Source organism: Aulonocara stuartgranti (genome assembly GCF_965226115.1).
Source record: "Aulonocara stuartgranti genome assembly, chromosome: 11".
NCBI lineage: Eukaryota > Metazoa > Chordata > Actinopteri > Cichliformes > Cichlidae > Aulonocara > Aulonocara stuartgranti.
The window spans coordinates 32,452,904-32,470,069 of NC_138947.1; the positions used below are offsets into that span (position 1 = coordinate 32,452,904).

General features: G+C 42.0%; 1 protein-coding gene across 4 annotated transcripts in view; it reads left to right on the top strand.

Annotated features, from left to right (window-relative positions):
- Positions 1-17,166, top strand: part of vps13b (vacuolar protein sorting 13 homolog B) — a 297,078-nt gene that overhangs the window by 242,239 nt on the left and 37,673 nt on the right. For all 4 annotated transcript variants that reach the window (XM_082550699.1, XM_082550697.1, XM_082550698.1 and 1 more), the window contains 5 exons: positions 2,246-2,439; positions 4,047-4,228; positions 4,586-4,806; positions 4,890-5,021; positions 10,445-10,606. In XM_082550699.1, the coding sequence (XP_082406825.1) occupies positions 2,246-2,439; positions 4,047-4,228; positions 4,586-4,806; positions 4,890-5,021; positions 10,445-10,606 (891 nt within the window). The remainder of the gene's footprint in view (positions 1-2,245; positions 2,440-4,046; positions 4,229-4,585; positions 4,807-4,889; positions 5,022-10,444; positions 10,607-17,166) is intronic.

Consider the following 17,166-nt stretch of genomic DNA (forward strand, 5'->3'; position numbering starts at 1 on the left):
TACATAGGTGCCTTCTCCTCCTGAAAGCAAGTGCCAGATGTTCAACTTACACATTAAGAAAACTCCTTTTTTCCTCTTTCCGTCATTCTGACATTTTTGGATTTGGTTATCGATTTCATCTCGACGTTCCTCCAAAGTTGCACCACAAGTGAAGGGGAACATGACGTACATTCAACCATTCAAATGTATTCTACTGTACCATATATATACACCTCATATATCCCTTTCTGCATGCCGTCATGTGTATAAAATATCACAGGTGAAAAAAAAGCACGCCTGGTGTTTTAGCAATGCATTTCAGGGAATTCTCAGTGGAGATTCAGCGAGTTTCCGCTCCAGTGGCTCAGCGTTGGGGGTTGCGGGTGCACAACTCTGTCAGGTGCAATTATGAGAAGTTGATTCCAGGAAAACCTGTGTGACATTGATTATATGATGTAAGCTACAGTTACCTCATCCATTCCTCTGTAACAGTACAGCCCTGCACATGAATATATGGATGCATGCACACATTTTGTGAGCACAAGGTTTCTGACACACACAAACTTGCTGACAGTTCCAGGAGTTTGGTAATTGTCTCAGGAGTTTCATGCCTCCGGTAAACAAGTGGACTGTCTTATGTGACATATGCACACCGACAGTACTAATGCACCCAAAGCATACACACGCATTCCTCAGTTGTGTTCACGTTCAGTGCACTGCCACTACTGATCCATCAGTAGCCAATATCTGCAGGTGCTTGGTTTCGCTGAGGGTACCAGACACCTTTATGTTAATTTTGGTACAGTGTGAGAGGAATGAATGGAACCCTACCAGTCATCACATCAATGATACTCAATGTGAAAACACTCAAAAACTGATTGTTATTCAGTGTGAGAAACGGCTCCAGGACTTCAATGCTAATGGCCGTCTTGCAGCATGCTGTTGCTGGGTGTTTAGTTATGCTGTGGTCATGAAATGTTGTTATGGAGATGAGTTGTCAGCTTGCTGTGTTGGTGGTCTGTGGTCAAAGCGCTGTCATTTTTTCCAACTAGACGAGAGATTAAAGATCGGTTGTGTCTGAAGTGAGTAAAATTCAAGGTTGAAATGCACATGCCATAAAAAAAAATCACTTGCTCATTTGTTCTCTGAGATGGGGATTCCCCATGTCTTTTAAGGGTCAGTAAAGAATCAATGGTTAATGATTAGCAGACTACCGTAGCTTAATGCGCAGCTAGGGGATCCACAGAACAGAAATGTTACCTGTTATCTCACAGCAAATGATTAATTAGTTTAAGTCTGGGCGTGGCTGTATCTATTGGGACCGCTTAACCCAGCAATGTACATTTCATTCACCTATAGTTCATTCCATACTCTATTATAGTACATAACTAAATCAAGGATGTTTTATCCTAAATTCCAACTGTTCTGTTCCATAATAGCAGACTAAACTTTCCCAAAAGTATGAAAAACAGCTAGTGTGTGTAGGGATTTAGGAGCCAACTGTGTAATGCTTAACAAATACCAAGAGATTAAACTGTTAACCCTCAGTCATAATCTCTGGGTCTCGTCCACAGCATGTCTTTTGTCCCGTCTTCCTTCTCTCACCCCAACTGGTCCTGGCAGATGGCCCCGCCCCTCCCTGAGCCTGGTTCTGCCAGAAGTTTCTTCCTGTTGAAAGGGAGTTTTTCCCTTCCCACTGTCACCAAAGTGCTTGCTCATAGGGGGTCATATGACTGTTTTTTCTGTATGTATTATTGAAGGGTCTACCTTACAATATAAAGCACCTTGAGGCGACTGTTATTGTGATCTGGCACTGTATAAATAAACACCCATTCATCTGCAATGGAAAAAAGTATATATAACAAGGTCTCACTTGATTGTGTGCCCAAATTCAATAGCCACAATAAGAAATTAAGTTAGTATTTTTAACAGAAAATTGCTTAGTATAACTGTAATGCTATAAGGAAACCCAGAGGGTTTCGAAAAAGCCTTGTTGGTTATATAGGTCCTCATGATGTCATTGTGAAATGTGTTTCCTCACAGTTTTGTCAAAGCTCTGAACTACCTGCGATAGTTTTAATTTGTGAGTAGTACATGCAGGCTGGCTGTATGGGGGCAACAGGAAGCAAAGAATGATTAAAGAGTCCAGAAAGTTCCAGAAATCTCAATTTCTACAAGCGCTACGATACACACACACACACACACACACATATATATATATATAATTACATATATTTACTATATTTTTTACTTACTTTGCTTTCAGGTACCATGCAGTCTAGAGTACTGGGATGAGCTCCAGCAAACCTTTGTTCCATATCGGGAGTTCAGCCTATCAGAGAGCTGTGCCTGCCAGCTGCAGTTGCCCAGCCTCAGCCTCACCAACCAGCAGAAGGAGCTGGTGGCCTCAGACCTGTGGAGGATAGTACTCAATCATAATGGAGATGGAGATGAACAGAGGTGAGGAAATTTTGCTTTAACTGTCCATATGAGAGCGTGTTTATGTCTACACACTGGTATGTGTGTGAACCTACAGACCGTGTGCCGTCCTGTTTGAGAAAAAACAGAAGGAGAGTGCACCCAGGCTGCTGAGCACAAAGAAGTAGAATGTATCCCTCGCCCCACATCTGGTGTGCAGGAGCAGGGAGCGGGCTTGGAAGGCGTTCAGATCGGCCTAATGAGATTTCCCAGCACACCAAGTGCCTGTCAGGGCCCATCCGGATTCCTTCCTGCTTACCTTGAGTGTATCTAATCGGGGGAAGCTCACGGGAAGCGAGAGTAGTCAGGCCCCCTTTGGCTCATAAGTTCTTAGGCCTGGCCTGGCCTGGGCTGGGCAGGGTTGAGCTAGGATGGGATGAGTTGGACGAGGCTTGCAAGATACTATAGCACCCCAAAGAGCGTGCTTTTACTCCCTGCCACTGCTTCCTCTTTTCATTACTGTTACATCTTCCGACCTTCATCGATTTTTCTTTTTGTTCTTTTTTCTTTCCTTCCTTCTTTTAATCTTTTTTTCTTTTTCTCTCCCCTTATTTACTTCCATCTGGGATTTAGGGAACTTTTAGCGGAAGAGCGTTGCCGAGCCCACATTCTGTGTGGCTTAGAGAGCTCGAGCAAAACAGAGAGCAAGGAATAAGAAAACATGTAAGAAAAGCAACAGAAAAAATCTTCAGGACCAGATACTGTGTAAAGCAAAATATACATCTGTATTTCATTACAATCATATTCCGAACACTACATTTCCTTTATGTTTAAATTATTTGTCTTTTTTGATCAAAATTGATCCCCCTTTCCTTACTCCCTCGTTTCATCTGCCTTACTTTAGTTTCCACCAGAAAAATAACTTGGCTGCCCTGCCAACTGGAAGTAATGAAAATTGTCAACATATGATGCTTATCTTTTTAAGGAGTGCTCTGCTTGCACCAGCATTTTTCAGGTCTTGAGCGTTTCCTGCTGGAGTTTTTATGGTGGATCATGGTAGCAGCAAATTACAGAGCAAATGGTCATTCACTTCAATTACCTTCCATTCAACATCATCAACCATGACATGCAATTAATGTCCACGGAGGGCTTCTCCTGGAAACTGCATGTGTAATAATGTTCCTAACAGCGAGGAAGATCTTTCACATTTCACCTTATTTCATTTCTTTTTTTTGAATTCTCAGTAACTGTATGGCTGGTCTCAGTGTGCTTCCTGAGATGGATGTCACACAATTTGTACACAAACACAAAAGCATTCCACTCTTAATAAGAATCAGATTATTTTAATAAGTCCATTGATTTTCCTTTTTTTTTCTTTTTTTTTGTGACCATTATTTCACAGCTGGGCCATTGCTTTTGTTATTTAAAAAAAACAAAGTTTGATAGAAAATCATTTACTGTTTTCTTTAAAACTGTCAAGTACTGAATCCCAGTCATATATTAGGATATTTTTCTCGATATTATTTCCGTATGGAATCATTTTATATTCACAGGGCGCTGTCAGTTTAAAATTTTCCTCATTTATTGCAGTCTCTTTAATGATCGTTTGTAAATATTGTCGGCTTTCTCTATCAACATTTCCCTTCCAGTTCGGATAGTGAGTGTGGGTCCCAGTTACCCTGCGATCAGCTGGTCTCTCCGATTGCACTGGCAGCCTGTACCCGAGTGGACTCGTGTTTTGCACCCTGGTTCGTCCCGTCCCTGGGTGTGTGCCTGCAACTAGCACACCTGGAAGTTCACCTCTGTCATCACCTAGAACAGCTGGGTACAGGTAAGATTTGTAATATATCAAAACAAAATCTCTTCCAAGTCTGAAGTATATTGGGTTTAGTAAGAGGGATTACCTAGGTGTTCGAGAAGTTGACTTCCAAAAAACTCTACCTTTTCTTGTTCTGTGTTCGATCTCTCATGGTAGCAGTAAAGTACACTCAGATATCATCTGTTAGCAGCCCTCTGTTTGATTGACAGCTTAAGTGTCCTTTTGCTTAATGGAATTAATTGACCTCTTGTTTAAAACTCACATCTGTTCACATGTGGATTTGATTTACATTAATCCATTTTATGTTTAATCTTTGTTACTTGTTTCAGTATATTAAGTAAAAAAAAATTATGTTTCTCATTCCTCCAGCTCCATCTCGACAGCTTCATCCCTTCCTGCCAGACCGGAAGTTACCTCAAGAGCAAGAGTTCATGGGGATAGGTGCTCGGCAGCCACGAGTCTTCTTGCGACAGTGGAGCTACGGACCACGTCATTGTCAGGAGTTCAGTTTTTCCTCTCAGCTAGATTGCAAGCTGTTGGAGTACCGAAACTTAACACACCTTCAGCTTCTACAGCCGTGTCTATTACAGGTTGAGCTCAGCTTTTTACATAGTTCTTCCGTCTTTACAAAAGTTTTTTTTTCCCCAAACGTTGATATTCATTTGTATTTCAGGCCCAGGCTACAGCAACCTGTTGCCCCCAAAACACCTCTTTTGATGTGAATGTGTTTGTGGATCCAGTGGCACTTAATGTCAGCCAGTATGCCATCCACACTGTAGACACTGCCCTGCAAAGCTGGCAACAGGTAACTGCAACACTCCTCATATACTACACCAGATATTTCAGCTGCATAACAGACATATTCCAAAGAATAAAATAAGAATCAATTAAAAAGTCAGCTAAATTGTCGATTATAGATTATTGATATTGCTTTTGGTGATTAAAAATATTGTGTAATTCTGAGGGTTCTTAAAGCAGAAGTTATCATTCAGTGTCTCGTCTAATGTACTTAAAGCTAATGTTGAAAGCAAAAGAGGTTACATTTTCTTTTTATAGTCAAAATTTCATCACTGCAAGAGGAAGTGGCTGCGACCAAAGGATTAGTGTTACGTCCCCACTTAAAAGTCTAGGCGATGAGGGTGGGGGACAGTAACAGTTAGATCCAGGTGGAATGAAAAGAACGCCAGGCAGAGGTATTTAACATAAAATAGATCTTTATTGTAGGCAAACACCTCAATAATCATACAAATGGCAAGAACAAAAGGAGACAGCACCGCTGCTTTAATGAGAAATCAGGGAGGTCAACCCAAAGTGGTAATGACCACTTCAACAAAGAAAGCAACAATAAGGCTTCAACAGAAAGAGACAGCAACGCTGCTAGCAAACAATATCCAGGCAGGCCACACAAACTAATGAAGGCCGCCGTCACTCATGGGCAATCACTGCTCAGTTAAACACTACTCACAAAGAGCCACACACCAGACGGCTGGCCACACGCAGCAGGCTGTCCTACACCTAAGCCAGTAGCACACTCTGACCAGCACAGAGGAAATCCACCAGAAACCTCTCCCTTCTCCTCCACACTGCTCTTCTCCAGCTTCTATCACCCCTGAGAGTAATTGGTTGTAACGAGAGCAGATGAGCAGCAGGTGTGACCTAAAGGAGAAGGCAGGGGCAGAGGGAGGGGCCAGAACGAAGGAGGAGGAGAGGGAGAAGACAACACCACGCCCACACACTCCCACAGCCTACCAGGATGTAACATTTAGTGATACGATGGCTTTGGTTAGAACATGTTGGAGGATGATTTTTTCACTTGTGTATTTAAGCAGTTTGGTGCATTCAGACATTTACATTAACAAGGGATTTCCCCTGATGTTTGATTCTAACATTAGCCTAGGGTTATTTGATTTAGAGCCAGGGACTAGTCAGTCTGTAGAGGAAATTCTAGAAAATGCATGTACATTTAGAAACTATGCCTTTGTCCCAGATGGAGTATCAGCTAAACAAACTAATAACGAAGTAGATTTCATGAGAATGGTTTTGGTTGGATGCCAGTGGTAATAAAATTTGCAGGATGGAACTGCCTTTCTGTTTGCTGTAAACTCTGACTAAGTGTGTCTGTTCTTGGGCTTCTAGTGCTTCTATGGTCCTCGTCATCTCTCAGTTCCCAGCTCTCAGCACTGCCTCTGGTAGCCAGGATATTTGTGTGTGAAGTGATGCCCATTAAAACATGGTAAAACTTGAGTGGTGACACCTGCCAAGACTTCATCTGGCCCTAGTCCTCCACCCACTTGTCTATTCCACACGCACACAAACCCACACACACACATGCTGGTTTCCCTGGCTTTGTATGTTCTATCATTGCTCTGCTCAGCTTCGCTGTGCTGACTCATATACTGGTCTCTGGAGACATGAGGCACTCTCATAGTTTTACATGCATGCAAAAACTCACTGCCAGGTGAAAGAAATAATAGTTCTTGTTTTCCTAGGAACAGCTGTGGTTTTTTTTACCTGCATAAAATAAAATTAGGCATGCTATATAGGAAACATAATATTAAATGATTGTTCTGTGTAGCAGCTTTAATACCTTTGTTTTCACTCAGGGGCATCACTGACTCATCGAAAGCGCTTAACCGACTGTGTTAGGTTATTGGTCATATTTGACCCATGGCTTCATGATCGCATCATTTAACACAAGCTAGTTAATGTTCCCTATTTCTGCTGAGTATTTTAGTCATAAATAAGACTTGAGAGCATTAGTCTTATTAGAATGAAAGGTCATATTGCAGCTTTACTGGAGTGTTACAGACATGTTGGTATCCGTGCTGGGCTTTACCCAACATGCCAAGCGTGATTACTTGGGTTATTAGTTGGTCTTATGATCTCAGGCGCACCTCATTTGATACTGACTGTGTGAATGCTATCTTGGCTCAGCGACTTAAACCCCCAAACCGAGCTTTACAATGCATACTCACATAAATGTTGGCTTTAAAGATTGACTTTGTCAAATACAAATACTGAACTCTGCATCTACACGTTCATTCTTAAATGATTAAGTTTGCTGTGCTGTCTTTATTGGTCTACACAGCAGCAGCCTTGTAACTTCTACAGAACCTTTTAACTACCTCTAGCCTTCACCACTTTGCTGAACACAAGGGAAAAACACTGTAATTATAAGGCAAATGTGCTGCATGTGGCTACAGTAGTTCTGGAGTAAGGGGGTAAACAGAGGTCAAGTTTGAAAGGCAGATTCTTGAAAAAAAAAAGTTCTTGTCCACTTCAGTAGATTTGAAAACTTCCTTGATAATGGAGCATTGTTTCCATTTTTGGGGTTTCCAGTGAAAGAAAGTCTTGTATTTGATGACAGAACCACTTATGGGTGCAATTAACCCTCTGACTGGTGAAATCCTGCACTGTAGGGAAAGATTCTTTAAGATAACATAAGATTTGATTTGATAGAAATTCTCTTTGCCCATATTGTCCATGTATGGAAAAACGTGAGCCAAGCTAAAGTGTAATCAGGAAGAGTCAGAAATATTAAGAGTGTCTGACCTTCTACAGCAGAAGGAGGTATCCTAATGTGTGTAATTGTTTCAGTGATTTTCATGTTTCCTTGTGTCAAGGCTGGCAGGCAGGCCTGTTGTGATGTGGCCTGCAGGGTTAGCATCGAAACATAGAGAAGATTCTTCAGCTACAATTGAAACCTCATAACCCAGACGTGGTTATAGGAGACCACCGCAACCAGAACAGCTGGAGTACTTCCAGATGCATAGCACTCGAGTGTAGTATATGTTTGTGATTTTCACTCATTTAGCAATAGTCGGTAATAATACACAGTTGTAGTCATGGTAAATGAAGTGCTCTTGTTTCCATAATAACATCACAAAGGATTTCTGGCAATCGCAAGTCCACAGGCCAAATAGCGTCTCATTAATATCAACATGAATGTATGTTATGGCTGTTGCAAAATACTGCATGTCCCCAAGTAAGCAGGCTTACTTTCGCCCCCCACCCCCAACCGAGCTGCTGTTGGCTCTAACATCCGTTGAGCCTTCACTGAGTTTTGTCTTAATATAAAAGAGATAAGAGACTGAGGTGTACTGGAGTCTTTTGGTTGCTTGGAACCAAAGATGAGGAAAACATGATTTTTTTTATTATCTTTCTTCATATTTCTGCCTCTTGTCTTTGCACTCAGTAGTCCCATGTGCCCCAAACCTCAGCACCCCACCACTCTAACCTCAGGCCCCATGGCCCTCTATTTTCAATTCTCAGCCCCCAGCTCCACCATGAGACTTTGCTCTCCCCTAACCCTCAGACCCTAACCCCAGGGAAGTGGCTTTGGTGGAAAGCCACACAAAAGCCCAGTAGTATTTACACACTCTGCTTTCTCACAGAACATTCACAGACTGTTACATGTGGAATTGAGACAACAACAGGAATTTTCCCCCTGTTCATTTTTTTGGGGGGGGTTCTTCCCATATTTGAACGATTCTCTTCTTGTCTTTGTAGCCGGAAAGAAAACGATTCAGAGATCATGTTACTGGTTCTTAGGCTCTGGTCATGTGTACAGAAATATATTGGTGATTTTAGAACTGATAAGTGTTTCATTATGTTCATTTTACAGGTTTCATTATCACCTCAAAGGTGTCTTGTTTCATGAGTGTTTCTTTTAAATGGGTGTCGTTATTTACAATCTGTTTTCCAGACATTTTATTGTTACCTTGTTATTTATATGTAAGCCATTGTGCAGTGCAGATCCGGGTTAGGCTCTGCGAAAGCTAGGTCATTGTATCTGGGTGGATTATGGAAACTGGATCCTTTGATACTGTCGACGATGTTTGAAAAAGCTGTCATCTTGTGCTTTTTAACAAGATATACGTGTTGACTGTTTAAATATCTTTGTCTTTATATTTGTCCGTTTAACTCGGAGACAGTCAGCGAGTGAATATGATTACCGGAGGAAGCTTTTCTGATGTCTGTATCGCGTTGCCTTGTGAATCAGAGGAGAAAGACGATACCTTCAAAGAGCGGGCTTAGCAATGGCATCTTAAGATGGCAGCAGGAAGTTTGTAAATCGCAGTGTCACATTGGAAAGGGAGCACAGATAGTGTTCCACTATAAAACTGGAAATGGATTTAAAGCCACTGCTGCAGCTGTCCCATCTATATTTTGCTCTCTCTACCTCTCTCACACACACATCTATCATCAAGTGTTCTTTTAATGGTGTAAACTTTCCCATCCGTTTTCAATAGCATCAACAACCCCAGGACCCTGAACGTGCTTGGCAGTGAAACTCTGAGATTTTACTGCCAGCCTCTTTTAACCATCAACCATCACTCTCCCCCCCACCCACCCCCAAGCCATTTAAAAGTATACAGCAGGCTGAGGTCCCTCTTTGTTGGGGTACTTGAGGAGTTATTGAGAAGTTGTCTGAACTACATTCATGTGCGTCAAGAATCAAGGAGGAGTGTGCAGAAGAGATCCCATCAGAGCCCTAAGAGCCTTTGGAAAGAACTCAAGTAAAGCTTACCCTTGCACCCAAGCGTTCCCTATCCAGCTCAGAGCCATAGTTTGTGCTGTTTTGAATGTGCTTGAATTCCTGAATGCAGGAGAAACACCCCACTCTCTCTCTCTCTCTTGGTTAAACCATTGTTTTCAATAGCAGACAGTGAGCTCTCCCTTCTTGCATGCAAGGTGACGTATGAGTGGACAGCATCCCTGTATGACTCGCAAGAATTTCTGTGCGGTTCAGTGTTGTAGGTGGGCCAGACTCCATCATATTGTTTCCTCCAACACACACACAGTATAGGGATGATACTTACTAACAGGAATGCCTACACATCAGCCCACTTAGTTTCCAGGAGGTGCAAACTGGCAGCATTTAGCTGTTCAAAAAAAGGATTTTTAAAAATTTAAGGGATTGATAAAGTGACGGGCCTCCTGGAGAGGTCAGAGGTCAGATTGGTCCAGCTGGAATACCTGTCAGGCTATGATGAACCACTCCCCATTTAAAATGTTGTTGTCTCCTCTGATAATATCACTAATTTCCTTCTTCATTGTTAAGTCTATAAATGCATGCATTGTTGACACATGTATATGTGTTTTGACACCCACAACAAATGCAAACTTCCAAAATAAATGCATTTTTTTAAATGTCCTTCCTCTTCCTTCTCCTTTCTTCTTTGTCCTCCCACCTCATCCGCTCATCTCTCTCTTTTTTTCTGCCAGAATGGAAACGCAGAGGCTGAGGAGCTGCTCTACAGCCACTATGTTATTTGTAATGATACGCATGAGACACTGCGCTTTGGTCAGGTGGACACTGATGAGAACGTGCTCCTGGCCAGCCTCCATAGCCACCAGTACAGCTGGAGATCCCACAAATCCCCTCAGGTAACATGCGCACACGCACACCCGAGCAAGCATACATAGCCCATACTTAATGAAATGTCTGATGACCGACAGACTTGTTTTGGTTGATTTTGAATAGAGCCATGCACACATGCATGCTCCTGCACACAAATCTTTTGGACATCAGCGGTCGTCATAAAAGACAGGAACACATGATTAAGATATTTACTTTGGAACGCAGAGCGTTAACATTGTGCAGAATTATGGAAACAGTGAGCACACACACTCTGAACCTTATATAAATGGACACCTGAATACACACATACTGCATACATACGTACAGTACATATGTGTAAAAAGAATGGCTCACACACAATTTCTGTGCAAAAGTTGTAAGAGGTGTGTATACACACACACACCAGACACATCATTGTGCAGCGGGTATCTGTGTGTTTCTGTCAGTGTTCTCAGACAGTGCCCTGACAGCATTGTTAAAGAAGATTGATTATATTTAACCCTTTGTGGTTTTGAGGTTGAGTGGAGGGTGGGCTGGCGATCTGTGGCATATGTGTGTGTTTGGTGCACACATGTTTCAGGACCCCCATGCGTTCCACAGCGAGTGTGAGAAAGTCAAGCTTGAGAAAAGACATGGCCATAATTGCTCGCAGTAAGTCAGTAAGTCAAGTTGTATTAATCATCGACCATGGTTAATCTGTGCTCTTACCTCACTCTTGCTTACAGACGCACGCACACACACGCAGTGCGTGAGTGGCAATCTGGCATATCAGCACAGTGAACACCACATTTAATTCCTGCAGTGAGTCAAAATGACCTCGGTATTTTCAAGGATATTTTGGATGAAAAATTGTCCGAATGGGCCAAATGTCATCATAGATGAAGAATGCGATTCCAAGATAGTTCTGTCATGTGTTATTCCATCATGTGTTTGTGGTATATGAAATATGTGTTCTCAAGATGAACATGATTTGTGAAACTAGATAAATAAGAAATAGTGCAGCTTTGCCAAAAACACTCAGCTAACTTTGAGCTTGACGATTAAAAGCTTGCCAATGTGTCCGCCTCAGCAAATTGTAGCAAACACTCCTAATTACATTTTGGGGTTATAATAATAGTGACACTGATAAGGAAAAGGGTTGTATTTCTTTAATGGTTACTTGGAAGTGGGTTTTATTTCACTATTACAAATCAGTTTCCAGGCTGAGATGTAAGTGGTTTTGCTGTTTTGCTTAAGTCCCACGATGCCGTGGAGCATCTAAAACGACTCTGACCATCACAAACCATCATCTTCTAGTTTTCCTCTATCTGTCAGTCTGCTCGTGACTTCAACTCAAGATCTTCTGTCCTCTTGTCTGCGTATCCCATTTAACTGTGTCCAGTTTTACTGTTATAGGGTTAGTATACATATACAATGTGGAAATTGTTTAGCTATAACATCCTACCACCAAATCCTCTCTCATTCATCCCCTAACCCTCCCCCACGCTGACAAATACTCTAACCCTGCTCAGCATTGAGGCACGGCGTATCACTTTGATTTAACTTTAAATAACCACGCTATACATCAGTTCCACTCCACTTTTTCATGCGCTGTCATCACCATGTTCTGTTGCTGTAACTTTTCAAATTATATCCATTAGCACTTTGCAGCTTGGGAGCCACGGTACAATTACCTCACTCATACTGGTTATACTTTAATGCTATGCATAGTTCTGTGTCTCTTCTTTCCATGCTCTGGAAGGACCCACCAAACACAACCCAAAATCCATTCCAGGCCTCACACCCTGAGCCATAGGTTAGCAATCATTCCCTTGTTGCTGGCTCAGTCCTGGTCTCTCTTTATTCCTATATGAGATCAGTATACCTGCACAGTCTCTGGCTCCTACACTGTTTGTAGGTCTCACTTAGACATTGTGCCGTTCTCATCCCAAATGCACAACTAGTACTTGTCCCTTTCCTTTTCTCCTGAAGTTAGTCATCTGTTCTGATGTTCACATCCATACTGGCTAAGCTCGTTGGTCCTGGTGCTGACTCCCTGTCTGTCCTGTGTCTGGCTAGAAGGCAACTTTGTCCTTTTAGTTTCCATCTCATCCCAGTAGGTGTTGTCGATATGGTTGATTCTGGAAGGGAACTACTCATGAAGGCTTGGCACTTTTCAGTTTTGTGGCTGTTCCACTTCCTTTCTATTTGGTCCATACAGTTGCTTTTGTGTTCCACTCAGTTTGCTGACATTATCCATGGTCACATCTTTCTGTCTAATTTGACTCTGTCCAGTCTCCTAACAATATCATTGCGCCCTTACTTAGTTTTACAATCCAGTGTATCAACCCTCAAACTACTATCCCAGTTTTTATGTATCTGTACATGCAGTATTGTCTTTCCTGGGAGGCCAGGGGAATGTCGGTGAGCAAGGCCATTGACCTGTCCTCATGGTTTTGGTATGATGTGTGTGTCCCAGTTGAATTGTCCCCCAGGCAGTCACACACTCATAAGCCACAGCTTCTAATATGCTTTTGTAAAGTAATCTATGCCTGTTCCTCTCTCGAGCTCCCCTGAGAACACACGAGACATGACGTCTTCTTGAATAGAGGAGGATGGGTAGAGAAAAAGATTGTGGAAGTGATCACCTGGGAAATATGAAAAATTCAAAAAGAGAGTAGCACAGAGTTGTCAGAGGGGATATTGCACAGCACTACTTGAGAAAAACAAGAGGACATGGAAAAATGGAAGCAGGGGCAAAAGATGAGCCATGCTCTCAACACTCCTCTACAATGGCAGCACCGCCAGAAACATGTCTGCTCACTATCTGTTCTGTTCCTCCCACCTTTCCCATTTCTCTTTCGCTTTTCTGTCTGTTGATGATGCACAAGCAACCCTATTTATCATGAGTGCATTGCTGCACCTGAAGTCTTCCCTTCCTGTCTCCAGTTCATACATATAGAAAGAGTCAGAGATGGAATAAGGCCATTTATATGATTAGACAGGCTGTTGTTTCAGCTTGAACTCAGACAGCGAGGCATATTTAAAGTGCCGCAATCTCCTTTATATTGTTCCTGTACGAACGAGATGTGTTTAATGTGTGTAATCTTGAGCCATCTAACCAATGTACACTTCATACGGTGTTGTCATACCTTCGAGTATCTCGCTTTTCTCCGAAGAACACTAAAGTAGTGTGTTTTCGTAGTGAAACATGAACCTAAGCTCAGGTCAGACTCCCTCTCACTGCTCCTCTGTTTCTCTCCCTTCCACTTTCTCTACCACCCCATCTCTCCTGTCATTCATAACCATGAGACTTATTAAAAGGGTCGATTGAGGCAGTCACGTCCTTAGAGCCCGCTCTCGCCAAACACTTGAGCAAATTCATACCCATGTGTGGACACTCAGACTCACACATACATACACACTGTAATAAAATGTTTCCTAAGGCCTGGAGTCTGTCAGGCTTCTCAGTATAGTCTCTCCCTTTCAAGCTTAGCATGCCTTCACACCCCAGCATTTCCCGGCCAATGCGAAAATGTTTATAAACACATAATTTCCCTAATTTTTATATGCAGTGTACCATTATGTTCTGCGTGTCATGTAATAGAGAGAGAAACGGATAAAGGAACACATACGGTTAAATTAATACATCTGTTAAAAACCTTCAGGATGGTCATGCATACAACTACACGATCTTTCTCTAATTACGTACAGTTTATATTTCGCACAAACACACTCACCATCCCCACCCTGCTGTTTTTCAAGGCTCTGGCGTGTGGTGTGGATGGTTGAAATATCTGGCTGCTCGTTACAGGATACAGCCTGGCTGATGGAAATCCCTGTGGTTAGTGTGGTTAGCAGGGAGAGGGGCGTAAAAAGCCCCCTGGATATGAGAAGGACTTTTTAAGTGCCTACAAGGAATATTCCCTATTTGAATAAATTGTGATTTACTCCATGAGCAGGCTTCTACAGTAGAGTGTCTCTGAATGCATGTCTTTGCGTGTTAGTGTGTCTGTGTATGTCTGTGATGTATGGTGTTGCTCCATGTGTTAGTGTTTGTGTGGAAGTGTCAGTGTTGTGTTGGCCGTGCGTGCGTGCGGTTCCCAGGGGTAATGTGCGGAAGATAGCAGCCCAGGACTATTAGTTTGCGGCGAGATTGGCCGTGTTTTTGGAAGCAGGCATGACAGGGTGGTATTTTGGGTGAGAGTGTGTGTGAAAGAGAGGCAGAGGAGATTGAGAGAGCAGTGTTACATCAGTGGAAGCTGTGTGTGAACATGTATATATGAATAGTTGTCTGTGTGTGAACCCTGTTGCTCATGTGTCGCAGTTTTGTACAAGTGTTTTAAGTTTTCAGAAGGGTTCATTGTTTGCTGCTCGTCATTCAAAAGAAACAAATCTCGTCCTTAAAATGTGTCTGGTGTTTTGCTGGAATCTATCAAGACTCAATGATTAAGAAACACTGCCCTCAAGTGAAGTGGTTTAGTCATGCTGTTCATCCAACATTGCCACTTTAACTGCAGTTGACCCTGAGGGGTTATCTCAGCTCCGCTCAGGTTCACCCACTTGCAGACTGAGCGTGAGGAAGCTAAAAGAAAAGGGAGTGCTCTCCGTCTTAATCCCTGAAGACAACCCTGACTCTTTGTCTATCCTTAGATCTGTGTTTGGTAATCTTTTCACACTGACTTTTGCTTGTAGCCATTACCTTAAAATATAAATAGGAGAAGAAAATAAAAAGTTGGAGATGAACACTGAATTATGAGAAAAGGTTTATCCATTTAGTAACACTGAGTTACACAAGAAGAGATGTTGCAGCACATTGCTAAACATTCCTCTGTCTAAAACAATAATACTTTTTTAGTCCACCTTTATTTGTGATGGTAGATTTGAAATTCCTCCCCAGGGTGCTTTAAACATTTGTGTGTTTGAAACCAGTGTCATGCTGTAACATTTCTTCTTCAGGCTGGAAGTTATCCTTTTAACTTGTATGCTTGGATATACAGATACTGTTTCTTACATGTATTCATGTGCGTCCATGTCAGCTCACTAACACTATCAGGTTTCATGATGATCAGCTTGTGCATACTCTGTGGTAGTCCTGGCCAGGTCCACACTGAACATGACACTATGCGAGCCAAACTCACGCACTTTCCCAGTTTGTATGTTTATTTATTGCAAGGGTTTTTTTGTCTCGCTATTGCTGTAACGTCTTGTAATTTCTCTGTATGGATGGCATCCATACTCGTGAATATAATGATGCATATATACACTTTGCTCATTTCATCAGCAATTCACTGTTGCGTCCTTTAAGGCAGCTTAACACAGTTCTTTGGGGATTTACTTGTATCTAGATGCCACAAGGAATTACATCTACACTAATCACTACACCTAAAGGTCAAAGGTGATTAGTAATCTCATGTTCCCTGAATGGTTAAAAAATTTCCTTCCAGACCACAAATCTTACACTTTACCTCCAAGTTTCCTTTGCCTTTTCATCCCACCAGCAGTTTCTTCTACAGTTGGACCTCCAGTGTACAAGTCTAATAATTCTCAAAGGTATATCAGTTTACTGTGCGTATTAGTGCTCTATGCCTCAGCATCCAGTAGGCCCATATACATATCTCCTCTAACCCATTTCCCTTCTTGCTCCTTTTTAAACTCTCAGGCAGGACAAGAAGCCTTTTTTATGTTGAGAAAGTTTTGCTTTTGTTAGTGTTTGTTTTAAGGAAATGTCACTGGAGGGATGAAACATTTATCCCCAGCACTGTTTGTTGGGAGCACACTTGATTAGTGATTAAAGTGGTATGTCTCAAGAAGTTGAACCTCAACCTCAGCCCCTGTTACATTGCACAGACAAAGAAAAATGTTTCTGCAATCAGTGGTTGCCAGTAATTTTTTGAAATCACTTACTTTGAATATATTCTGGGGAATCATTATCAGCTTTCTGCAACCCACCTTTTGGTCTCCGTTCAACTTGAAAAAAAGTACTACATTCATCAGCTCTACACCACGGCTGCCAAAGTCAAGATTTTCATGAGAAATACAGTGAAGACGGACTTCTCCTTCACCACATGTTTTCTTTTTGTCTTTGTATATGTCATTCCTGTTCTTCCTTCCAAATTCAAGCAAGGATTTAGGGGAGTCTGTTTTTGCATTCTTACTGACACTCTTGGAGTTTTTTATTATGATTCCACTCATGTAGACTAATGTCTCTCATGACACTCTTTGTGTATAGACTGTATATTTGTATAATTCTACTGCCTGTGTAGTCTGTCCCAAAGGAAGCTTTTCCTCTGATATTAAGACATTACCATGTTGATGAGCACTGTGCTGCTGGAATCTCTGTTGTAAATCTTTTTTAACATTCCAATGTGTTAGCAGTTTACAAATTATATCAATTATATCATCCTCTACATCAAATCCTGGGCCTTGAAATGACAACAAAGGCTCTTAAGCAATGGCGTGCAACCCTTTTCTGTGCAGCAGAACCGTTACTGACTGATCATCACATGAAAAACGCGTTGGTATGTTTCGATTACCTTGGGCCACATGTTGATGACAGAGTTTTTTCACTTGGGATCCCAGTTTTAACAAATATACCAGCCGCCAT